General features: G+C 38.1%; 1 protein-coding gene across 3 annotated transcripts in view; it reads right to left on the bottom strand.

The window, feature by feature from the left end:
* PITPNC1 (phosphatidylinositol transfer protein cytoplasmic 1) overlaps positions 1-26,352 on the bottom strand; it is an 88,840-nt gene that overhangs the window by 30,304 nt on the left and 32,184 nt on the right. For 2 of the 3 annotated variants that reach the window (XM_080561175.1, XM_080561174.1), the window contains exons 2-5: positions 18,007-18,155; positions 12,168-12,256; positions 11,778-11,785; positions 837-908 (exon numbers count right to left, since the gene is read on the bottom strand). In XM_080561175.1, the coding sequence (XP_080417301.1) occupies positions 837-908; positions 11,778-11,785; positions 12,168-12,256; positions 18,007-18,155 (318 nt within the window). The remainder of the gene's footprint in view (positions 1-836; positions 909-11,777; positions 11,786-12,167; positions 12,257-18,006; positions 18,156-26,352) is intronic. The other variant, XM_080561173.1, reaches the window with a different exon arrangement.

The raw sequence follows: 26,352 nt of genomic DNA, 5'->3' as shown, positions 1-26,352 counted from the left end.
CTTCCTCCCGTAAGTCTGCAACAAATGGCAATTTAAAGCATGCCACAATCAAACATACAGAAACAGATTTGTGTATTCATCCAAGGGAGGTATCTTCACGTGCCTGGCTTTATCTAACATAATTCCTTTCTTGCAGTTTGACTCTGCTTTGCTCCCTGTGAGGGCAACAAGGTGTGAGTGACCTCCTACCTTCTCCTCCTGATCAGCATTTCCACCCAGCAGCTGCTGGCTACTCACTCCCCCCCTTCCTCCACGGAGGATTTCACATAGTTAATTACCTGTTTCATCTCTAAGCTCTCACTCTGGGAACTTTGTAATTTTTGGTAAGTGATTGCCAACAGCATCACCTCAACAGCCCAGCTGTTGCTCCCTTGAAGTTGTTTACAGAGATCTCATCTCTGACCATTGTTTAGTTTCCTGCTTGCTCTAGCAAACAGCTCCTTTGATTTCAACCCCCTTTACTCAGAGAGAATCATGCAAAACAGATAAAGTAGAATACAATTAAAAACAAAATAAAACAAAACAAAAAAAAGTCTTTACTTCATTCTCCATAAACGTTCATCAGTACTAAATTCACATACATAAACTGTGTTGTGTTTAGAGAAGGAAGAGGTAGAATGTGAGATGCAGAAAGGAAGTTGGGTACATGAATCTTTCATCTCCTCCTACTTTAGGTAACTACTTTCCAAGCTGACAAGCTGCTTGTGAATAGGATGTCCAGGCAGGTGCGAAAATACAAACCTGATAAGGCCTTTTTGTCAGACTGAAGGATTCAGAGATAGATTGTGATTAATTAAAATAATTAAATTAACTTTTGCAAAAGTCATCGTACTTACGCTGTCATTGCTTCCTTTGTTGTCCTCATATTTTGTCTCTATATGAATGGAGAATTTAGGCAAAAACGAGCACTGCAATAAAAGAAAAATATGTTTGATGTGATAAAAAATATGCCTGCATCATCAGCTGACATATTCAGTACATCCTGTTTGGTATTGGCTATCTTATTTTTTTATTTTATTTTTTTTCAGATTACTTCCAGAAAAAGTGTCAAATTTTATACAACATAAAAGTAAAGGGATTTATGATTCTAGAAGGCTACAGAGGTTATATCTGAAAGTTGAATACTAAAATGAAGGTATAAAAAAATTACTATGAGTACTCTGGAATAACTAGATACAACGACTTTCATGCACACTATACATAGGAATACAAATGTCCTGAGTGTCTTGTTGTGAGTGCAATACCCGACCATCTCAAGAGCAACTAGATACTCACCATCACAGATTAGTCTATCTGCCATAAAAAAATAATCCAAGGACTTTTCACTAGCTGCAGCAGGTTCTAACCGAATAGTTACAATATTTTGACATGAAAGGTTTCTTTTTCTTTCTTTTTTTTTTTTTAGTGGTAAAGGAATTTGAGCATAATTTCCTGTTAATTAAATGAAGATGGATTATGAGTTGCCATGGAAAGACTTTTATACTAGACCCAAATTCATCTTTGGATAATAATGCGAGAAAATTAGGAATGCACAAATGTTTTTTCTGTCAAAATAGTATTTCTGTATTTTATATTGGATTTTTTTTTTTCCTGTGGATTACTTAATTTTTTTGGGTTATCAAGACTAGGGTTTATAATACTAGGCAACATAATTCCAGTGGAGGAAATATTTCAAATATCTTTAGCATTTCACAGTTCTTTCAATTCAACATTTCAGATAGGCAGATAGAGTTGGTATCTAAAAAACTCCAGAGGATGTTGGTTGAACAACGTCTTTACTGTTAGTCAAGTCTTTTCTTGCATTAACTGCCAGTGAAATCGAAGTGCCACTTCCTTGTATGATGCATCAGTAATATCCTATGGCAAAGCCTCTTTGCAAAGACTGACTACTTCACGCCTCGTACATACAGATTATACAACGAGGACATTATGATGCCTCAGTGTTCACACTGCTCTTAGTCCAAGTTAGGACTTGATAAAATTTGCAGAATTCTTTTAAGGGATGGACAGATGACTAAGAAAGGAGGTAATTTAGAAGGCAATTTACAGTGCAACCAAATTGAAATGAGAAGCCACCTCCTTTGAGACTAGAGAAAATATGTTCCCGATTCCATGGATCTCATCTAAAAAGCCCTTGTTCAATCTCATTTGATCACAGGATATCCAGTATTCATGAGCACATCTACAGTTAATCCTAGGTGCAAAAAAGCATGAGAGTTTTACCAGAACAGGCTTCTGGTGCCATGGACTACATGGACAACAGATTCCTTTGGGGGAGGAAGGAAGGCTCCTGGTCAAATTGTCTCCCCATTAACATAATGAAATATTCCCATGTAACATGTTGCTGCTGCAGATGCACAGACCACACAGGCTTCTCTTCAGATCATATAAATCTGAAAATCAATCCCATCTGAACTGTGACTGGCTCTCAGCTATGCAACTTGTTCATTGAGTAAATACATGGGGTGCCAAAAATAAAATATAAAAAAAATTAACAACTACAAGATGGGGCAAGTTCAATGACAGATCTGTTAGTTCCTTATTACTCATATTTAGTGGGCAATTAAACCTTTCCCGTATATACATCTCGAAGTGCCAGTGGAAAATATACCATATTTATAAGCACTTGGACAAAAGACTCCAGATATTCTCCAAATTGAAGTTTCACCACGTATCTCAGTATTTTGCTCCTATTCCGGCAGACAGCTAAATGCCTCAGAAAACAGCAGGACTCACATGGAAATAAATAATAATAATAATAATAATAATAATCGAGTTTTGTCATAAGGAAGGGGGGGGATGAAGATCCTTCAATTATATTAATGTTGTTTAGAAGCAGAGATGAATAAAAGGGATTGATTAGAAAAATTCTATAATAAAATGCTCTTAGAGTAAGAAAAAGTTATAAATGTGATGCTACAGGAGATATGGAGTGACCCAGCATACACAGAGATACCAACGTCATCTAAACCACCATTCATTGTCACTCAGAGGGTTCATATTCAAAAAGTATAAAGCAACATTCAAGCTGTTTTCTGTGTTTGCAGGAGAACATGGAAGGTTGAAAAGGTAAATTACTACTGGAGGTGGATTATAAAACGCAGATCTTTAAAAAAAGAAGATATATAATATATAACCTAACCACAGACATCTACTGCACAGCTTTTAGAGCATTTGGAAAATAACTCCATCAGTGCTTGGATGATAAAAACATGGGCTATGAATTTCAAAAACTCCGCATACGTCAGCCTTGTATTTTACAAAGATCTCTAACTACTGGGATCACAGTCCAGGCAATACAGAGCTCCTGCTGACAATAACCTGGAGCTCTGCATATGGGCATCCCGTGGGAAAGCATCCTTGAGGAAATGAGAGGAGCCTGCCAGTGAATACAGTTTGATTTTATCTGCAGTTACCTGTTACTGTTACTGAATGCAATAAGTGGTACTGCACTACTACAGACTCAATACCTAGGTCAGAATAACAGCTTTTAGGAACATTTTCACCAAAAATAGTAGAGATGTATGCCATAATGTTACAAAGTACTAACAGTTTACTAGCATAGCATCTGCATATCTCAAAGTTGCTGCTGTAGGCCATGTTTTAGTTACACGTCAGTGTCTGTCAAGTATCTGCCCTCTTGATTTGAGGAATAAAGTATAATTTTCTTTGTGAAATAAGCAAAATCAACACACCCAAAACAAAATCCAGTCACTGATAAAATGGAAGCAGTGGATGCACTAGTGGAAGGGCCATCAAGACTATAATGCTTAAGCAGATTGTGTATCTAGGTTGGAGCTTTGGGAGTGTGCAAACTTTTATGTAATACAGTCTGAGTCTAGTAGTTTGTCCAAAACCTCAGTGGCTATGGAAATTGCTCCGAGTATGCCACCCTTAGTGGCTGTGGGTTGCAGAGTTTTCTCAGCTCTCGTTCAAGAAGCAGCAGGGTCCACCACAAGACCTGGTGCTGCATTTATGGCCCCATTGTCAGATTTGAAAACTCTACAGCATCTTTCACGTTTACGGCTCATCAAAGCTAACATCCTTGCTGAGGGAATTCCTCATCCCTGGTCCTGACTGAAGTATCTTTGCTTATGATCTAACTCTAGAAATTCAGTTGTTGAACAGAGTACATTTTTCAACACTCACACACATTGTTCTTTATAGAAATAGTTGCTTTTGCTCTTAAGTCACACAGTTTCAGGCACAGTGATGGATGAAACGCAAAACGTGAAAAACCTTTGTGCTGTTGATCCAAAGCATGGGAAATTTTGAGTAAAGCCAAGTGACAGATTTCTCTTTTACCTTGCAATCTAAAAACCAAACCAACCAAACAAAAAGAACCCTACTATTTTCAACCACTGTCTACAGTTTACCAGCACTGAGTCAGATCACAATACTTTGAAATGCAGCCATTTTATATATTGAACTTAAGGCTGTATTAGGCTGCCTGTAGCAGTTCAGCAAGCCACTGCTTGAATCTAGTTGTTGTTTCCTGTAACCCTGAATCTAAACTGTCGAAAAAGATCTTCTAGTCTGGTATTTCAAAAGAAAAACGTGAAGAAAACACTAAGGATCCTCAGAGTACCACAGAAAAATTAAGTGCCATTCACCTCAAGCCGCCTCATTAGAAAGCAGAAAGCCATTTTTTTGCACAAAGCTATCAAAAGTCAACCTTCCTGTTTGTTAGTAGAAAGGTGAGGACTATAACAATCTAATTTGAGATTGTAGATGGTAACTTGAGTTTACCTCCAAATGAAAGCTAAAATTCAACAAAAAGTACTGGATTGCAAATATAGCTCTTGAAAAGTGAACTGACTGGCAACCACTGCTTCAGCAGCTGTGGGGGGTCTCACTGGCTTTCAAGAACACTTAGCAGGGTCCAAATTTCTGAGCATTTCACAGAATGTGTCTCATGATTCATCAGCTGCACTCTGACTAATTGGCAGAGGGCTCTGGCAGAACCAGAAAACTGTTTATGCATCATTCAAAAGACTTTATTACTCATGCAAAAAGTACTTTTTTTTTCTACTTGAGTGGCTGCATATTTACTTAGCCAGGGATTAAAAGTGTTATGCAACAGTCAGAATCAAACTTGGGAGCGAGTGGTAGGTAATAAACCTGTTAGTAGGTTTTTTTTTCAGAGCACCACTCCCTTTCTGCTGCGCCTCCCCGGGGCGTGTGTTCTTCCAGCACAAACCTGGCAGCGATCGATACGCTGAGCATGCACTGGAACGCACACGACACCGTTTCTAATTTTCCATTTCATTATCTCTACAGCTTGCAAGGTGCCTCTTTGGAAAAAACAAACAGCGGCAAATTGAATCTTTAATTTAAAATTAGGCTTGAATTCTAGAGAGTAGTCCTAGTGCCTTCAAGGTCCCAGGGTCTTCAATAAGCTTGCTTTGAGTAACACTTTCAAAGGAGGCGTCTTGTATTGTCACCTCCAGATGTTTTTAGATGTGTTATAAACTCCTTAAAAAATATTACAATCCAGTACACCTGTGACACTCAGAAAACAAATAAGAAAAATATCTTGGGTGCTTTTTTCCTCTTCGTGTGTGTGGGTGTGTGTGTCTGTTTGTTTTAAACTTTCTGCATTTGGCATCCTTGTTGGAAGCACCAGGAGAGGATTAAAGCTCAGGAGAGTAAGCAGTGAAACAACCCTGAGTCTGTACTTGTAATTACCACACACAAGCAGGGGTATTTCCAGATTAAAATAAAGTCAAATGAAAGCAGCATACGGCAAACACATACTGCAATTGGATTTTCAATTCACTACAGATAGCCTCTTGAAAAATGAAAGGCCTATTTTTAGGTGGTGATTGATTAGCGTTGCCATAGCAATAAGAAACTCTTACAAGAACAGGGTGCAACCTAAGTGTGCCAAAACACTTGCCAAAGCCTTAAAGAGACAGTCAAACACATATGGTGTTTTGCAAGCAGTTCAGGCAGAAGACTGTAAAAATAACCCTCGCATAGTAACTACATCCGAGGTGGCTGAAGGAATTCCTGTGGTTGCCAGCGAATACACTGGACAACAGGGAACTCAGAAAGGTTTCTTTGTCCTCTCTAACCTGTTTCGTGTGAGAGCTATTTCACTATTTCACCATTTTTGCTGGTTTCATTTTCCATTCGGTTTCTGTTCCTAGAACTGAGCTGCAAGGTACCTCAGCGCTGCATTTCACTTCTCCTGCTCCTGGTGAATATTAACCCACAATCCTTGGAAGATATTTTTATACTGTAAAAATTAATGCTTTTTTTTTTTTTTTTTAAAGCTGCAGAAGTATATCCCTCTAAATCTTAACATAAAAGCCTGGGGAAGCAGACATCGCAATGTTAAGGGTTCTCTCTGATCTCCCACCACTTTTCAGGCTGTTTTTTTATGGTCACATTTACATTAGGCTGGACCACACAACAGCGCCTTACGGTGCCATCTCCTTGGAGCAGTCTGAAGCACACAGTAAGTGAAGAGCTAAAGAACACAGTGACTGCTACAATGAGGTGGGACTGGCCAAGCAGAAGTAATTAGTATTTTTTAAATACGAGATCTTTTAGATACCACATCCTTTGAATTCAAAAATTTTGTGTGCTGTTTTGGAAGTCAGTTGGTAACAGCATTTCTTCGTTGAAGATCAAAAACTAGGAAAGCCGAACAGAGTCCCTGCTGCTTAACAGCTGGAGGGGAAGCGGGGACTGACGGGGAGTGGAGGGTGCCCCGCAGGAATGCCCAGCGCTGCAAGGGCCAAGGCAGGAAAGCAGGCAGTCATGCACACAACAACCTCAGAGGAACAGGAGGCCTTCATAAATGAGAAGGATGGACGGAAGGGGAGCAATGGTGTCACATGGAGGTTGCCGGTGCCTCTAGCATCTCCTCCATACATGGCCACAGTAACCTGTTTCCTGAGAACGAATGGAAGTGAGAAACAGTGTGTGCAAGTGAAAACGGCAGTCCCCTGAACCAGAGAGGGGTTTGGATTGCTTTATAATAAGCCAGTGGTGGAAAAAAGGAATTGTTCCAGGCAGTTTGATTTATTCTGTGAAGAAATGGATGATTTAATGGGCTTAAACTATTAAATAAGAATACAAGATTGTTGCTTTCTAAAAATATATTATTTAATTATTGTAATACTGCAGAGTTCCTTCCCTTTGCTAGAATCTCTCAAGCAACCAAATCTGTGTTTTACTAGAATAATGTCACCGGTTAGCCTGTAGTCTCAGTTTTCGAGGGGATGGTGGGTTAGGTAAGGGAGAAAGGAGAAGGAATCGTGGTAATAGCTTTGCATTAGGCTCCAATCCTGTAATCCAGACCCTGCTGCATTTTTGATGCACATCCTTCATACACTCAGCTGGAGAAAAGTTTGTGCACTGGAGACAAGCCTGATGTGCTGCATCCAGATTTCAAGCAGTGGTAATCAGATAAAGAGAACACAGGAAAAAAAAAAAAAAAACCACCAACAACCAACCAACCCTTCAAATTCTTTGCAGTGTTTATCTGAGGCATTTTTTTTTCTTTCCCCCAAGTCATTTGATTATAAAAATAACAATTACAAAAACATTCCTTCCAGATAATTTACTTCATGGATAAACTGGCAGCTAAGTGAAGCACATAACATGCCTGTTCTCAAAAGTAATCAGAAAACAGCAGGTCAATAATGGAGCATTTAGCAACTATCACTCTGGGGCCGTGACACATAGCAGTCAAAATGATTATATTTCCCTCAGTCATTTGCTGTAGGAGAATTAATGTCACTTTGATATATCATCAAAGGAATCATTGTCTCCTGTTTTCTGTTCCATAACTGTTTTTCATAAATATTCTGAATTTATGTCCTATTCGTAACTCAATTTGAACCATAGGCAGGTTGAAAGAACTCTCTTCCTGCAGAGAGTAAAACATGCCATCTTTAGTCTCCATCTTGTTTTATATATTCACAATTCTGAAACTAATAGTTGTCATGGATTATGCATAACCTTAATAGGATAAAATTATCCAGCTGTTTTTAAATTTCAGCCCAGAATTGAAATATTGCTAACAACACTGGAACTGTTTAGATCAGGCAGCAAAACTATTTGAAGTTATCCAAAGCAAACACTCAAACTGCATCGTCTTAAATTCTGTTGGTATTTTCCCTTTCTCTGTTCTCCTTCCTCTCTTTGTTCAGAATCTCAACTGTCACTTGAAGAGGTCAAATGGATACGTGCTGCTTATTGTCTAACAACAGACAATTGTTATTAACAATAATAATTATTAACAATATAAATTAACAGTAACAATAGATGTAGGTACTGAAACTTAGTTCTATGCAATCCCTTTTCATTTAGTTTGCAACAGAGACAGGTTTGCTTTCTAGTTAATTATTTCTAATCTAGCTGGACAACCTCAGAAAGAAATGAGTCTCCTGAGAGTTCAGTCATTCTTGTCCACACATCTAAAAATAGCATAAATATTTTGCACATTTGTAAAAGATACATATTTGCAAATGCAATAATTGGCACGTAAGGGTTTGTTGAGAGCAGCAAGGCATCTTTTCTCCATCCTCCAAGTGGAAAAGCTTCCAGTCGGAAACTAGCAAAGGAATTCTTTCTAAAAGCCAGCAGCTAGGAGCACCCAATCCCCCAAAGCATGTATAGCTTGACAGTAGGCACCCACCAGGGCCCAAATTTCCTGATTGCTCATTGGGCAGAGCCTTAGAGGTTACTTCTGTAGCTCTTCCTTTCAGCTGTATCTCAAATACAGCGTCACAAATTTATGAACTTAGCATCAACCTAATTACAACATTAAATTAACTTGTAAGTAAAAATTAAACATTTGTTTTAGCAAGCTTTCTAATCAGGTTTCTAATTACAAGATCAAAACCAAAGTGACTCCCCTTCTAAGTTTAAGAGTCAGATTCATAATTAGACTTTTTCATTTAAAGTCCCAGCCACTAAAACAAGACTTTGAACATTAAAGCAGTATCTTATTCTCTAAATGGTACCCCCACCTCTGGATGACTTCTTTTGGCTTCAGCTTTGAAAGGAATTGTTCTCCTACTTCCTCCTCCTTTTCAACATCAGCAGGAAGCCAGCAACGATTAGCTTAAGGTTTGATGCAGCATTTTGTGGGACATTACCCGTGTCTCACCTTCCTGATAGGAAGTCTTTTGTATTGCAGTTTTAATGAGATCGTCCTCCACGAACAGCACAGTATTCATTTTTAAATGCTCTCCTTGCATTAGAATATTTCACATACTACACACCAGAAAGCATCACTTGTACAATCATTCTGTTAGGTTCATTATCTTAAGTGTGTCATTTGCTTTACACATTATTAACACAGCTGTAGACCAAGCAGTCATATCCTGCTGTTTGCTGTCAAATTTAGGGGCTTGATGTGTAACGGATACCATTCTTTAAAGCAGATGTAATAGCTGGACCCAGATTTTAGACAACAAACATCACAACACTCTAATTTCCATTTGTTTTCATGCATCCAATCACTCCTGGCTTTTCACACTACCATTCCAGAGAAAAGTATTCCAGAAATTATTCTCAATGCCTGCTGAACTTTTTTTCTTATAACGTCATGCAATTTCAGGCCCTTGACGAGGCCAAATTTATGAAATCTGTACTATTTCACAGGCAAAACAGATTTGTGAAACTAGCCTATATTGAGCCACCGAAGTCTAGTGCATGTGTTTGCATCCAATTTCTCAACAGCCTTCATATTTTACAACTGAAAGCCCTTAAGCCTTTCAGCAAGCTTCAGTCTGTCATTCACATCCTCTTCTAAATCACTAATGCACGTTGAAATAACACTACTGAGCCTTTAAGATCCTTGCTCTTTATTTAGAGTGGAACTTCAGACATCAGGAAAGGTATGATTTTTCCTTTCCAGCAGTATTGAGTACTTGACTTGATAAGATTGTTTTATTTATCCAATTGTTGGCCAACCTTCAGAATCAGTTTTCCTTGAAATGAGGCTCAACTTAATTCTTTGGATGTCCCGCAGACCCTCTAGAGAGGATTTACTATTTTAGGAAAAGGGTTTCCGAACTATCTTGCATATTCTGGGGAATATCTCAGCTGGCTTACGCTTTCTTTCAGAATTCTCTAATAAATATAGATCAAAATTTAGATAAATATTCCAGACAAGCATTGGAATTATTCCCAATGGTATATTTAACATGTTTGTTCTAGATTCAACGGTTTGAGGCAAAGACACTATCTCTATTTTCCCTTGAATACTATTTCATAGTCTACCAGCTCCATTAAAATATACTTTAAGGAAACTGCATTTCGGTCAGAAATCTAATCTCATCCCAGTATTTCCAGTTCTGTTTCGTAGTACCCCAACTCCCATAGGCAGTTACAATGTCACTAAGAGACTGTTTTGCCTACATTCTGCATTTGTAGACCAATTTTTCTTTACAAGTCTACTTAATCCTGCTCTTGAACATCTCTTTAGGTGCATCCCTTCTACACACTTTTACTGAAATGTGTTCCAGATGTTGTTTCATCGGTTTAGGTAAAGATCACCTCCCGATTCAAATTCTTTGAGAATCACTCTTTGGTTTCGATAATGTATTGCATTTCAACTTCAGACAGAAATTTTTAACTGCTACCACTCCCACTTGTCTCTTTAAGTTAAAGAAAAAAATTCGCATTCAAAAATTGTCTCTATCACCTAAAGAAAAAAAAAAGTACAACAGAGTAACAGTCATCAATGTGACATAGTAGAACATCTTCCAGTCTAAAATTAAACTTGCTACCATAGGTTTAAACTCGTAATTACTATAAGCTCGGATAGGCCTTACTGAAGACATCTGACAAAAATAGTTGAGAATCTGTCCCCTAACTACTACGGTCTGTGATTGCATGTGGTTTTTTTTTTCTGATTATCAAATTAATTTTACACATGAAACAAGGCAGAATATGTAATAAGTATCTGCAGTACATATTGAAAGCCAAAGTTCAGTACTTTGGGTTTTCAAACTTGTCATCGCATTTTTAACTCTAAGCCTTCAGCTTTTGGATCTGAACCTTCAAATCCCTTTGTTTTGTCTCTTTCGCATTTATCACACAAAATCTTTCTCCTGTCCTTATTCTTTACTGGTTTTAAAAAACTGCACAAACATTTTGAACACTGCAGAGCTAACAAAAACAATGGATTACGTTTTATCTGTAACCAGAAACTCAATCTAAATCAAGGCAGAAGTCCTTTCGCCTGGAATTTCCTTACCATCTCCGCCTCATCTTCTAAAGGCTGCTGAAAATTTACTGTATATTATTGAGGCCAGTACATTTAAAACAATTTTTCTCATGATTTATGTGCTATATTTTGCCTTAGCTCTGCTACAGGGAATAGCTGATTTTTCTGGGCACCAGGCCCAGATTATGTTTAATTTTGTCTACGGATCATACAGTTTCCCAGATACTATACCAGAGATGAACATTTTATAAGTTAATAAAACAATAAATAAAATAAAGCATGTTCTCATGTCTCCAAGTAGTAACTGGAACCTTAAAAGCCTTGCTCTGTTTTATAGAAGCTTTTCTATATTACGGTTAGTGACTAAAAATATATCAAATTATTCTCAAATGATAAAAAGTAAGGTAAATAATTTATAGGAAACAGTTCAGATTTAACCTTTGATTTCTTAAACAAATAGCTAAAATAAGTTCCACTATCAAAGGCATTATGTATTAGTTGTATTACTGAGGATTTAGTTTGGCTTCCAGTACTATGGTTCTTATAATCATATTGTATTTTTAGAATAAAAAGAAAAACTTACTGTGTATTCTGATTTCCAATTGTTTCCAATTGTCCATTTGTAAAAAAAAAGAATGGTGAGGGAAAAGAAAAAAAAAAGAAATGTCAGTAAAACAACGACGCAAGATTCTTACAGTAAACATACATTAATCAACAGAAGAACTTCTGTCAGATAATCTGCTGAATTTTATTTGACTGATGTCTATGGAACAATAGAGGGTACAAGGCCGCACAGAATCTAAGTATCTGATGTTTTCTTTGCAAGAAAGAAATCACACAGATAGAAGATTCCAGTTTTTAACTAGCCATAGTCTATAATCTTTGTATCCGTCACTCAATATGTAACTTAGAGCTTCTGAAGGTAAGCTGAACTACCCAAAAAGTACATGTTACTAATCATGTTATTCCTTACCTGTGATTGTATAAGGATAATAATTCCATGCCTTCTCTGTAACATAAAATATTTTGGGAACAACTGCTCTAGCCCAGCTGGGTAGTTTGCTGAAAATAAAAAGAAAATAAGATTAGAATATGTTGTAACGTACGAGTACTGTAGAAAAGAAGACACTTCCAAACATGCTTATAATCTGTGTTTCACAGGGCACAGTAATACCTAGACTTCACATTTTCATCAGATATTCATTCTTTCTCTACGAGCCTGGATTTCTCTACAAGCCTACATGACACTACGACAGTTTGCTCCCCTCTCAGAACAAGCAATATGGTGCCAGCATAATGACCCCTGATCAGATCTAACTTGAGGTACCAATGCAGGTTTCAAGAATTTTCCTGCAGCCTTTGGTCACGGAGGACTCAGCAGGTTAGACCTTGCGAGGTGTGTCCGTGTCACAGTACCCTTAGCCACAGGGAGGCACTCTTTAATAAGAGTGACTAATGGTGCCGGTCCATTTCCATCTTGACTCCATTATTTATTCTTACAGACTGTTTCTTCTTCCTCCACAGTCTTTGCTGGCACACAAACCCTTATGTTCAACTCACCTCGTGTACACTTTTTCCCCACGCTGCCAACACCAAGTCTCAACTATGAAGCTTTTATGTTAAAATTAACAAATCACTCAGAACACCTCTGTGACGCTGGCAGGTGGTATCAGTCCCGTTTTGCTGATGGGGAACGCAAACCACAAGAGTGAAGAGAATTAATGGAACTGATGTCATAACTCAGAGCTCAATCTGTCAAGAGATCTTATCAATGCAGTGGTACTACAGCAGCAGGATAAGAAATGAAAGACATGGAGATGGATGCAGCACATAGAAAGATCATTAAAGGGTAATTAAATAATACTCTGGAAATTCAGGACCATTTTATTTACCACGCATCTTGGGTGTCTCATTTCCAGAACTCTGGTCACTTAGGGTACCCAGTAACTGATGAACAAACATGCACTTTAAGGAGAAGGCAAGTTCAAGCAAATACACCATCGAAACCTTTCCTAATGACAATCACTTAACCTGTCAGTAACAAAGATCCAGCACTAGCCACTCAAAGAAAGGCAGACCACTGGAGACCGCAAATCTCATTTTACTTCAGGGACTCAATTAAAATTGCGTTAGTCTGGCGACGTGTCGAGAGATCACCCAGGCTAACACTGAACCTTTACTGAACTAAAGCAGACGCTTTCAAACCTCAGTTTTCCATCTGTAAATGTTTCAAACAGTTATGCTCAGATGACCGTGCGTGCTGAAAGTAAAATAACTTTCCATGTTAGCAAACTTCTGGGGAAAATACAGAGTTCGGATCATTAAGGTTTATTTAACCATGATCTAGCTATGCATAAATATTGTATTTGTCCAGAGGCGATATGCAGACGTTAGCACATTATCTAAAGATTCAAAGTCAAGTGCATTGACTTTTGCTCTTTGATGACATTGCTCAAAACCACATTTTCTTTCTTCTCTACAGTCTTTTCAGCAGCATTTTAAATACTGCATAATAGGCTTCATTGTACCAGGTCTTTTGGTTATTTTGTCAGTCTTTTGTCAGTATTTTTTTATGACCATCACTCTGCTAACTCCCTTACCCCTGCTAAACTTCACTCTAATTCCTAAATAATAAATTCAGACTTTCAACTTTCTGGAAACAATGCTCCAGCAGGAATGCAGAGGCAGTAAACAATTCTGAATAGAACTAAGGCAGACACTGACACTAGACAATTTTATTAGTAAGGTCTTTGTTAATATACAGCCACTCATTTTGTACTTTTAATTTTTTTACTTTATTTTGGTGGCACAGGTATCCATAGATCACATTCTCATTGTTTATTTCTTCCTTCCCCAGATGAAGTGCAGTCTTTCAGCACATAGAAAGTCCTTCTTAAAGGCATTCCAGACAAACACATTGTAAGAATTAAAATATTAGCAGGCACGAAAAGATAAATGAAAATAATGCATAAATCTTTCCAAGAAACCATCACTGAAATATAAAAGTACAGATTTCCTCATTGGAAATCAAAAAAACACTAGGAGCATTATGGCTACAGAAGCTTTTGGCTGTGAAATTGTGGTGCTTTTAGCTCTGAAACTGCAGCTTGCTGCTTGTCTTGAACAATAGTGGAGGCATAAATACCACAAATATTGCTAAACCTATGTAGGCACGGAAGATAGTATCTCATTTATTGTTCATGAGCATGTTGCAAAGCACAGAGGACAACAACTATGATCGTGTGAAGCTGCCCAAACCCCTATGTTGCTGGTCTCTTCGGAGGGATACTCCTTCACAACTTAGGGCAGACTGGTGTGAGAAGGTGTCCTGTGCTGAATGGCTGTAAAAATAAATCAGACCACCTGAAAAATACGGAGGCAAAACTTTAAAGACTAATTGCTTGCAAATCATTTAAGATGTGCAGCAGTATAAGAATGGGATATTTGGGCCAAGATCAGCTGTGCAAGCAGAAAAGGATGCCCGTTCCTGCCAATTCAAAGCCGAAACCACCAAGCCAATATGCAGTTTGTGCATCTTTTCATCCCTGAATTTAACCACGACAAGAAAAGTAATTTAATTTACACTAATGACTGGAAAAGAAAAGTCGGGAATAAAGGAAATCAAAGATTATTAACACCGGAAGGAAAGACAGAGGGAAAATTGTACGTTCTGATACCTAATATCTGTGCTACTTTTCTCAGTGGGGCTGGGGTAGATTTGGCAAAGTGTTGCAGAACTGCCGGTTCTCCAGTTCTGCATTCCCTGAGTCCTCCTTGCCTTATTGACCTTGATACTGTTCCATGGTTCTTTCATGAAAGCATCATGCAGTGTTCAATATCTCTTGTGGGAAAGGCTGTTATCCAGTCCGATGAAGTAGCAGGAAAGCTACAACAACTCATATTTTCCATTGGACTTGTTTCCCAGAAAGCACTTTTGGTTGGACTTCTGTAGCACAAGGGCAGCTGTAGCAGGAAGGGCAGGTAACACCTTATCTTTGAATGCATTGTGTTAGCCTTGTAAAAACAAAGTGTTTTTTTTTTTTTTTTTTAGCTAGGGATCCCCAAAATGGGTATTTAAATAGTGTAGTTCCATGCTGTAACCATGATGGATACTGCTTCAAGAAGCAGCAGTGTGGCTATTTGTAGCTGTACACGTAGCTCTCATCTACAGAGGCATTACAGCAATGGTAATACAGTGAAATAAGTGCTTGACAGAAGCTCCTATACAGTGGTACAGGAAGCGGTTTAACTCAAATACCATAAACTCACGCTTAACAAAGGCTCTTGTAAGGTAGTCCCTTATGAAGGGACTGAGTTTGGAGTCAAGCAATGAGGTGTTACAAGGTCTTATCTGTAAATCATCACCAACTGGATCAATCCTAGTCCCTCCAAAATCAAGGGCCATTCTACCAGTCTGAAAACAATTAAAGCATCCCTCTAAACACAGAGGAAACCCACTGGATTTCCTCATTAAGAAAAAATAAAACCGAAACCACAACCGTTGTAAATTCAAACTTAAGTTTCTGCTAAACCACAGGGTCATAGAAGCATATAGAGGTTTCTATTTTACTAATACAGACCTGAAATAAATGGAAAAATCAAGACTTTCCAAAACAAGTTTTAATTTTAAACTCTTTTACAGTTATCTGATGGGGGGGCGGGGAGTGAGCTTTATGAAGCTTGTTTATATGTAGTTGCATAGAAGTTATTAGAAGTTATTACTTTTGATTGTTCATTTAATAACACATTTTTAAAATCATAAATAGACTATGCTTAGATCTCATACAAGTGTGCAGTAAGGAGAAAACACAGACTGTCCTTGAAAGATATGCATAATGACGACACATAATTGCGTTTGCTATCTTGGGACACAGAGAGTCTCAAAGAGGGTGCGCGAGGGACAGAGTTGCCTATCTCTACATTCAGCTACTGAACAGGACTGGTGCAGGAGGAAGAGGTGCCTAACTGTCATTAAACCTGACTTCAAACATCCATAGTAGCTTTAGGTGAATTTCCCAAGTTTCTGAAGGCACATCAATCGTCTTTGTCTATGTTCAGACCCATCTTTGGGTCTGAGATCCTTTGGTCCATTGCCTGCCCTACCAGAAGCAGTACGCTTCCCAGGTACATCTTATTCTGACTTACTCTAAAGTGATGATTCTGAGCATGATCTTCAGTGCCTAATGCCTTACTTCTTCATAATAGGAAGGAAAGAAATATCCAGAAACATAAACAAAATTTCTGGGAGCTCTACGACAAGAACAAATTTATTGATTTTTACTGTCTTATACATAGCCTGTGAGAAAAAAAGAATTACAATCACAGTAATATTGAATGCTGGCAAAATATATTATCAGACTGTATGTGTGTAAGAGCGCAATGTTACTGGTGATTCAATTTAGCCAGAGTTAAGGTTAGATATGTCAGGATTGCAATGGAGGAGTAACTTGCAATGTAGAAGCAAGAGCTATAGTGTTCCTGTGCCCACAATGAAAGGCTGCAGAGCATAAAAAGCGTAATAAAAATGAGGCAGGCCAAGGGGAATAAAAGAACATCAGAAAAGCAGCAATATTCAATTAGATCAGCAGTAATAAAAGTGGCAACAGATTGAGCAATATATTTCACAGGATGCAGACATATATATTTAAATAAATATAAATATAAAAAAATTTCAGTCCTTTGAGTGTGGAGACATTGATCCTCAGCAGTATAATTTCACCATAGGAAGAGACACATATTTCACTTTAAGAAATGATGGAACTTCTGTGGAAACAAAAGCAATTTTTTTTTCCCCATCATGTCTTCAGGCCTGTCATTTTAGTACAGAAGTTCATCATTGTGCAAGACTAACGCTAATTCATAATGTCAAATCAGTTTGCTGTGGCAAATCTTTTGTCACCAAAAATGGGGTTCTGGCTTTGCAAAAATATTATAAAGTGAGAAACTGACTATATCAAGACCCAAAAGGTTAATTGCTACCCTAAGACATTACGTTAATTATCAGCTAAAAAGAGCTGTTTAGAGTTTCCTTAATTTTAATGCACCTCTTCTATGTTCAACCTACATGCAGCAGATGATGAGCTAGGAATTCTCTTAAAAAAACCATTTTTTTTCCTTTTGAAAGAAAGTAAGTCTTCTTTAAAAAGAAAAATCCTAGTACTTTAGAGCATTTCATGTTAATGCCTTCAAAGGCTCTCACGATGTGCCATAAAAATTAATGTATTACTTTTTGAATGCTTAAAACCATTCTGATTTTAGTGTCAAGATAAAAATAGAATCCCCATATGATTAAGGGATGCAAGCCTGACTAACCGTTTAAGTCTTAAATGGGATGTAGGTATGGCAATGATTCAGGTTAAGTGAAATTTAATGAAATCAACATTAGTAGTGTTTACTCTGGAAATTAGAGAGTATTATGCTCACTTAAAGTTAAGTAGCAAATATGTAATAAAGTAAGAGGGGAAGCCAGATCCGTGGTCGCGTAAAACCCTTAAACCATTTTAGTTTTTTGTTTGTTTGGGGTTGGTAATTTTGGAAAACAGAATGACAGTTAAGCGGAAGAAAACTGAAGTTCTGATTTTCAGTATATACCAAACTTCAAGTTAGAATTCTTTCTCTTTGAAAAGGTACTCTAGAAGAAAGAACGTCTGATCTCAATTTCAAACCATGGGTCTGTCCTGAATCTGCTAGGAAGTGGCACTTGTTCATGAGAACCTGTTCTGCTTGAAACAGAAAGGCTATGGCCTGAAAGGGATATTCATCACAAATTTTTATTACTGCCCATGCTAAGAGAAGCAGTTCTATGCACTTGCCTGTTGAGATAGACTCGTTTTTCTGTTAGCTGGCCATTGCCATGATTCGGATCTTCATAGGGCTCATTCTGCACCACTTCCACACCTTCGCCTCGGTCACTCTGCTCATGGCTGTGCTTGCTTATCATGTACAACTGTCCAATTCTGTACTGCAAAGCAAAATCAAGAACAATGTGTTAGTTTTATCTAATACATGAGTATTCATAAATCAATGTCATACAATGATATATCAGTATGTGCAAATAAAAGGTACTTCAAGGGATGAAAAGCAGTTTTTTGAAGCCTCATTCAGACTGATGAGCCAGGGTCCTCCCATTATCTAATCAAGTCCAGGGTACCACTTGTAGAAAAAATAAGAAAAGCCATGTGTATACAAATGTAAGGAATCAAGACAGAACTTTATTTTTAGACTATATTTTAAGTAGTTAAGAATAAATAAGCAATCTACTGCTTCCACAGGCTGACATTCAAGGGGGTTTTAACTGGCAGGTGAACTCTATGGGACCCAGACTTCTCCTGTCTACCAATATGATGCCAAGCACTGAAGTCACACCAACAGATTCAAGATAACTTGCTGATACAGATACAGGGGTGTCAGCTCTTCAGAAAAACAAACAAACAAACAAAAACCAACTTGTAGACTCTAAGTACTTAGAAAAAGAAGTTTTAGAAGAGTGATTTGGCAGTATTATTAACATAAGTTTGAGCACATAAATGATCTTTTTTATATAGATTTTCCAAGTTACTTCAGAAGCCAAAACCCAGGAGCTGCAATTACAGAGAAATAAAATGTTGCAATGTCAATTAACTTTTTTTTTTCCCCAGTATGTCTGCATCTACACTAGGGCTTTTGTCTCCAGAGCAATGTAACAAAAAATAATCTCTAAATCTTCAGTAGCAAAGTTTTTAGAGTAAAATTGTACTTTCCCATACATTTTCTGTTTTCATATTTTACTCTTATTGAAGTTCCTTCCACATTCTTCAACATAACATGGTTCTTACAACAAACCGTCTTTGGACCTAACCAGTTTTCTCCATTTGGATCCATCTCTCTCACAAAGTAATTTATTTAGGCATATGCATGCCAATCACTTCAATTACATCAATCACTTTAAACACGAAGGATAGCCTGTGAATTTAGAGAATGGCTCAGCTACTACACAAAGTTGCCATGTACTAGCTCAGCATAGACAAACAAAAATGCAGTGACGGTCTGACCTCAGAAAATGATGAGATTCTTATGATTATCACATATTATAAACAGCAATTCTACCATGTACTTTACGCTAAAACCCCAAGTGAAAAGAGAGAAAAAAAAAAGAGATGAACAAAACAGCCAAACCATGAGACCTTATTAACAGCTATCAACAAGGTGGCCTTGCTAAACAAATCAATAGGGAGTAGGGATGGGATTTCCTACATAGCACTCGATGGGCGGAGTGGCATAGAGTTCCTGCTCCTTCCTGGCCAGCCACACACTACAACAGTGAAGCAAATGATTTACATCAACCAAGTGCCTTTCAGCTGATAATTCTGAGGCACTAAAAATGCCTCAAGTTTATAGAAAGTTCTTTAAGGATAAAAGGGTGCCGTAGGGTAGGAGTGATACACCTTGGATCTCTAGGCTAATTCAGTAATTTCAGTGGATTTCTTTTTCATTACTTTTCCTCAAAAACCTCCTCTCACTGAAGAACACAACCCACTCTTAAAACTTGTTAGAACTAGTAAAGATGAAAAAACAGCAAAGAAGAAAAATAAAGATACCGTTGTCATAAAACTGGTGAGTGTCATACCAGTCAAGCCAATTACTTGTGAAATTGTGACCCTTGAAACGTTTGAAAATCAGTAAATCTCAGCATTACTGCTGGCTATGCAACAGAAATTTCAGTTATGCATATAATGTTTCTTCCTCTCCTTTCTCCTCATAATTGGAGAGAATTGATGACTTTTTGTTATTTGAATGATTGTTCTTTCTCTTTATATCCTACATAACTCTGGAAAACCTACTCTAGATAAATCACTGTATAGAAACATTCCTAAGACATCCACTAAAACAGCAGGCAGAATAATGCTATTTAAACAATTTGATCTCCTGCCTATAACTTCAGCTTCTTCATCTCTGGTATCTCTTTCAAACAAGATGTACCCATTCAATAGATGAGCCCTAAAATATTTTTTCTTGCTTATCTAGTTATCTTCCTCAGTCTCTACTGAATCCCTTGCTTCTCTATCTCATCATATTTTAAACATTTTGTTCTAAGCTTCAAGGCTCTGAAGAGCTGTCACCCTCAAACACACACTTGAACTAGTTTCATGAAAATCTGCCTTCTCCACTTAACTAATAATAAATGAACGCACTGGTACACAGCCAAGGCAAAGTTTGTAGACATAGCAAATACATTTTATTTGACCAGCTAGTACTGTTGGAAAAGGGTGAACTTTCAGGCACTTGAAGCTGTTCTTCAGTTCCAAAATCAAAGCAACATACTTCAAAGCTGAATAAAAGCTGAGGAAAAAATGCCCTGCTTTTAATTAGATATGTATCAATTGGACCACCTGAGAGTAAAGATACTGCCTGAGGAGTGATAAGGATGTCAGAAAAGAGGAGAGGTGATAAGGTGCTTATCTTCTAATGGAAAGAAAGAGATCAGTAATTTATAGCCTGTGGAACATGAAAAGGTTAGCTGAGGAAAGGGGGAGAGCAATTAAAATTTGCCATAAAGCCAACATCACTATTGAGATCTCTATTCAGATATTTTTTTCCCTTTCCACTTTTAGTCCCCATGGACATATGGACATCTCACAGGAAACTCTGGAAAGCACTTCACAATTGCATGCATCACTGCGTGCTTCAATTTTCTACTTCCATGCAGTCCTTTGCAATTTTACTCTCAGTTTTAATGGTCAAATACAGCTGTCTCACATGGGGTTGTACTAAGGCATTTACTTGCTCCAGAGTCATGAATCAGATACCCACCTATAACAACATGTCTTGCTAGTAGAGAGATTGTTGTTCTTTCATGGGCCCATACTACGGTAAACTGCAAGCAAAATATCAAATCACAACGCCTGTAAATCACTCTGAGCATGTGGTTAAGAATGGCTAAGCTACATACCTGCTGCACTGTTCAGAAGATAATCAGCAGTATCACGTAGAAATTACCTTACAGATGCTGCACAGTCAGTGCTTATAGAAAAGTTCTACTTGATGAGACTCAGAATTGCATACGTTCCAGTTATCCCTCAGATCTCACAGGATGTATCAAAGGCAGCTCAGCTTGGCACTTGGGAGATGCTGAAGAGAACTGAAGGCACCGTAACTGGTGCTGGACAGCTCTTTGGCAGCAATCTTACAGCTACTCGCCTCTCCCCAGGGGATAACTTTGGATTTGACACCAGTCAAGTGAAAATATCTTCCTTTCAGTACTATTGAAATAACTGTGCAGTCCTGCCAGTAGCAAGTAGCTGCATTCTGCGAAAGAAGCACACTTTCACATTCACTTTAAGCTAACTTAGCTCCTCTGTGTGCCATTTATTTTTTATCTGGTTTGTAACATTTTAATATAATTCTAGAGCAAGATCAAAAAAGATTGGACCTAGTACTAATTCTAGTATTTTACCAAGCCAAAGAGTATGCAAGTATAATTTCATATAAAATCTCCTGTTAAAAAGCGTATATTTATATTTACATGAATAAAAACCAAAGCAAAGACGTTTATTTTAGAACTTGCTAAAGTTTAAAGGCCTGAAAATGCCTTCACTGCTTTTTCTAAGTTCATATCAATATTGTGGAGAAATAAACACTTAAGAAACGTTTTATAGCAGTAATCGTCACCATCCCTGCAAGGATAAACTGATACGCCACTATTATTTATGTTGCTCCAGTCACTATGTGAATTTCGATGTGCCTAGCTGCGAAAGAGTCTTCCAGGGCCACATACAGTGTCAGGGAAGTCAGTACAACCTCATGCAGTGGCACCTGATCTGTATTTAGCTTGGGAGAAAAGCTCTTCATCTGAGAGCTCTTCAGTTTAATAGAGGAAAACTTCTTCAGTGTCAGAGGTAGGGCTTCAACAAACAAATGCACTGAAGGGGGAGTTGGAGTTTTCTAAGGATATTGCTATGTAGCATTTGTACTATACTCGGTGTTTAACTCCTAACGAGGTAGATGTTCGCTAACCAGTGACTTCTCTTTTTCTTCAGCTGGCAGATGGTGTTTGCCTACTGGGAGTTTAATCATACGAGAAACAAGGCTTATGTCAACAACAGCGTAATGATGGTCAATGGGATTTTGTTTAAACTTACAAGTGAGACCAGAATCACTTTTGTGGTGTGCTTTGAGACAGAAGAAATAAGAGGTCCACTCTACACATCTTTCATTTGTAGAACTTCCATTGTTTTCAGCAGAAGATGAATGAGAAATCCCTGTACAAACATGGCCGTTTTTTCCTTTCTTTTTCCACACCACAGCCATTAGTTTTGTTAGGCTGTCTTGTTAGCAGCCGAACAAGAAGAACAAATTAGGCTATAAATGAAACTTGCTCTCAGCGTTTATTATGATGTGTTTTAGCTCTATGACAGGTCTTGTGTGAAATCAAGTAAATTCTTCAAAGCTCAAGCTAGTCTCCCTTAATGTATTTGGGGAGAATACTTTCACCATTTCTAATTTAATGGGGCTCCTCCCCTGTAGGTTTGCCAAGGAAAACTGACTGACCATTACTCAGGTTTTGATCTAATGCTAGTCTTTCAACAGAGTCTTTGATATAGCCTTTCAAATGTCATGTGGAAGACAGAAAGTAACATTCTCTCAAAGGATAAATTACTACAAAGCTACCCATAATCTGATTTTTTATACCATTCCTTGAAGTTCTTAACTGAATGCTCACAGAAAACGTAGCAGATGTAACACTGGCTTCATCTTATATGGCAATTATCATATTCAAAAGAATCGTTGAACTCTTTCATCTGCACTTTTCTATAACTAGACTAAAGCATCAGGGATGGTGCTGCCAATTCAATTTATGCGACTTATTGTTCCAAACCAGGAGGAAGATCCCTCCCTGTAGTTAAAAACCAGAGCCCAGGAGATACAGAGTGTCTTTTATACTTATTAAAGGTAATGATTGTTCAGAGCACTGTATTTTGACAATGGAAAGTATTTCTCAGTGATTCATGCTAAAACACACCAGTGGCTTCCTGGCCTGTCCTCTGAAAACTACAAAGGTAAAACAGAAAAAAGTGAGAACAGCAGTAACAGCTAAACTGAAAGAGACGTGTTCGTGCACACGTATGCTCCTTTCAGAGGCAGCTGTCAATGGCAGAATCATGCCTCCATTGATAGCAACAGGCGTTTTGTCATTCAACTTAATTCAGCAAAGATTTACATCTTGCAAGAAAATATAACGAACCACTTTCATCCTCAGTTGTACCTATCTGGGTACACTGAATCTAAGGGCAGTGATGATGGTAAAAAAGTAGGAATTTGCTTAAGGAATTCTGATTTAGGGAATGCTGTCTCACTCACAGGAAACAATAGTTAAAACTGACTGATATGCCTGGGATTTCCTCTCATGTCACAGTCTCTGCAGGACTGTGTGCTCCTCAGTGAATGCATTGCAAGACTTCATTTAAGGATGATTTTTTTGCTAAAAAGAATAACAGAAATATTACTCAGTATAATCATTTCCATGTTTAGGATTATTTAAAACAAGTACTGATTATTCCTCAAAGTACCACCATGAGATAAGCATGGTGATCCCCAGAGAAGTTCCTTTTGCAAACGTGCACAACCTGTCACTCCATACCATCTCTTAACAGCAACTTTCTTAACAGAGATAACTTACGTCTGGAATAATTTGCGTGAATATGTATTTGCTTGAGTACGTATCTTTGTTTAGGAGGATACACTGAAGTTTCCTGTTGTGTGCTTTGGTTTGGTTTTAGAAAGTTTTGTTTTTAGGTCTCAATGAAGACCTAAGCCCCACGCTGCCAGATTTTCTGCCTCCGAAAATGAAAGAATGATCATATATGAAGAGTTTACAGTTAGATATTGGAAATAGGCAAGGGAAGCATTATCCTCATTTGATAAGAGGAATAGATACAGAGATTAAATTAATACCTCAACCTTAAATAAAAAAAAATGTCTGTGATAGAAGAGGGAATTTTGCCTCAATCTAGTGATCCCCAGCTCAGTGCTTTTACCACAAGACACACCTGTAAATTTTTTCAATTCTAAAAAGTAATTACTTAAGTAAAAGTGGTTTGTCTTATCTCACTCACTGACTGTAAATCCTTCACATTATTGTTATTAGACATTATTCTGTCTGCCTTCTGAAACGGGAAATACCTAATGCATCCTCAGGTTAACGCAGAGCCCTCACATGTGGGCAATTATAACAGCGGCTGATCGAGCACCCAGATTGTGCCTTCCCATCCCTGCACTTGTGTAGATGATGATTCAGAGCTATTAAGAATAATTTAAGAAAATCTTTTCCATGACACAAGCTCCAGGTTCTGACAAGGTGATTTGTCTTCCTTGTTATTAACATTCCTAGATTAGTTTTAACTAGCAGAGACGAATGCACGATGTGTTAGTATTTGATATTTCACGCACTGGAGGATCTGCATCAGCTCCTACTGGGCCTACTTTTTGCGTTACTTTTCCTTTCAAACTGCCAGTCTCCCTGCTAGACTTCTGGCTTTCAGGCTAATACTTTGCAGGGTGAAGAAGCGAACACCTTGCCTTATAGCATACATTAACTGCCACCTCAAGGTTGTGCTGAAGGACATTGCTAGGGAAGGAAATCACTGCAGCTGGACAGCTTTCTGCCACTGCCATCACCGCTCTCTTTGCCCAGACAGCAACAAGCAGGAAGAAGATGGACTGTCACTGTCAACAGGAACTTTTAAGTCTCTCTCATGTAGTACAACTAACCAGTGTGAAAGTAGCAGCTTGTATTTCTAAAATAGTGGTTTTCCTGCTAGAATAACTACGTTGTAGGCTAGGGTCATGTGAAAAGAGTCCTGCTGGTTTTGACTCCTGGGAAACTCTGCAAGGAAAGCAGGAATAGTAAACAGAGAGCGCAGAAGGGGGTTGTTTTGATAGCTCTGTGTAATGCCTTGCAGAGATACCCTGGCTGCTGCTGAATTGGTATTAAATCTCATTTAGCCTTCCTGAAAAGCTCTGTATGTTGCTCCATGTGGAGTCTACACTAATACATTATTTGACCTCTTGTATCTAAGCTACGGTGTTTGGAGCAAACCAGGCACCTTTGTGATGTGTTCACTTTGCCATGTAGAAATACCCTAAGTGCCAAGAAGTTTTTATGAGCTGTTGTTTTAAAATGGCTGTCCCGAGGCACAAATACAAGAAAGTAGTTTCAGAAGCAACAGTAGCTTTCTAAAATATTAGCTCCAAAATCAAATCTATGTTGCCTATGCAAGAGAGGGGTCTTCTGAAAGAACAGAAGAATTAACTTGTTACAAGAAGGAGTAAGAGCAAAAAGCTACCTGAGTGACTTGATCTAGTTACAGACTGAGTGAGCTGCCGCAGTTAAGCAAGGGCCGTGCTCCCAAGTGTGCTGTGATTGAACCCATCAGAGGTGTACCCTGCCTTGAGGAACAGTTACAGCAGCATCTGAACCAAACGTGGCAATACAGAAAAACAAAACAAAACAGCAATGAGAAAAAACATGCATTTAAGAAAAAGAAGCCACGAGAGACAAAGGCAATGCTCATTAACTATCAGCAGGAGAAATCACATTTCAAAGGGTTATTTTATATATTTATGGGATTGATGCATTCCTGCTCAGGACAGAAACCTGCGTAAAGCTTCCGACACCAATTGACAAGTACAGAATGTATTTCTGGCAAAATGCTGTCCCTATTACAGGACGTCCACTGCTTCACCACTGTAGAAAGGAGGGAACTGACCTTGCCTGTCTAATAATTTGCCTGTTTCATAGTGTAAATTAGAGCTATGAGTGGAAAACACAGAATGAGTTGTCAGGAAGGCCACGGCACTGGGCTGAACTAGGATACAAAAAATGGTTTAAAGTAAAATTTTCGCTTTAAAAAATGCAGCCAGATGACCAAGCTTTGTAGAAAGGTTTAGCAGTAAGGCTGTAATAACCACTCTAAATGCCTCGGTCGTGAGATTTGAATGTAAATATGATGCAGTGTACAGTTTGAGAGCCTTGAACCAAAGTTATTTAGTGGTGTATATGTTACTTACACTAGTAATATATAAAGAATCAGACTAGTTAAAGTTTAATGTTGAGCTTGAAATCTTTCTTTCAATTAATTCCTGCATGCATCAGTGATTCATGATGCACTACACATCTGCTG

The sequence above is a fragment of the Anser brachyrhynchus genome (genome assembly GCF_964034855.1).
Source record: "Anser brachyrhynchus genome assembly, chromosome: 18".
NCBI classification, from domain to species: domain Eukaryota; kingdom Metazoa; phylum Chordata; class Aves; order Anseriformes; family Anatidae; genus Anser; species Anser brachyrhynchus.
This window is presented reverse-complemented; position numbering and strand designations above follow the sequence as displayed.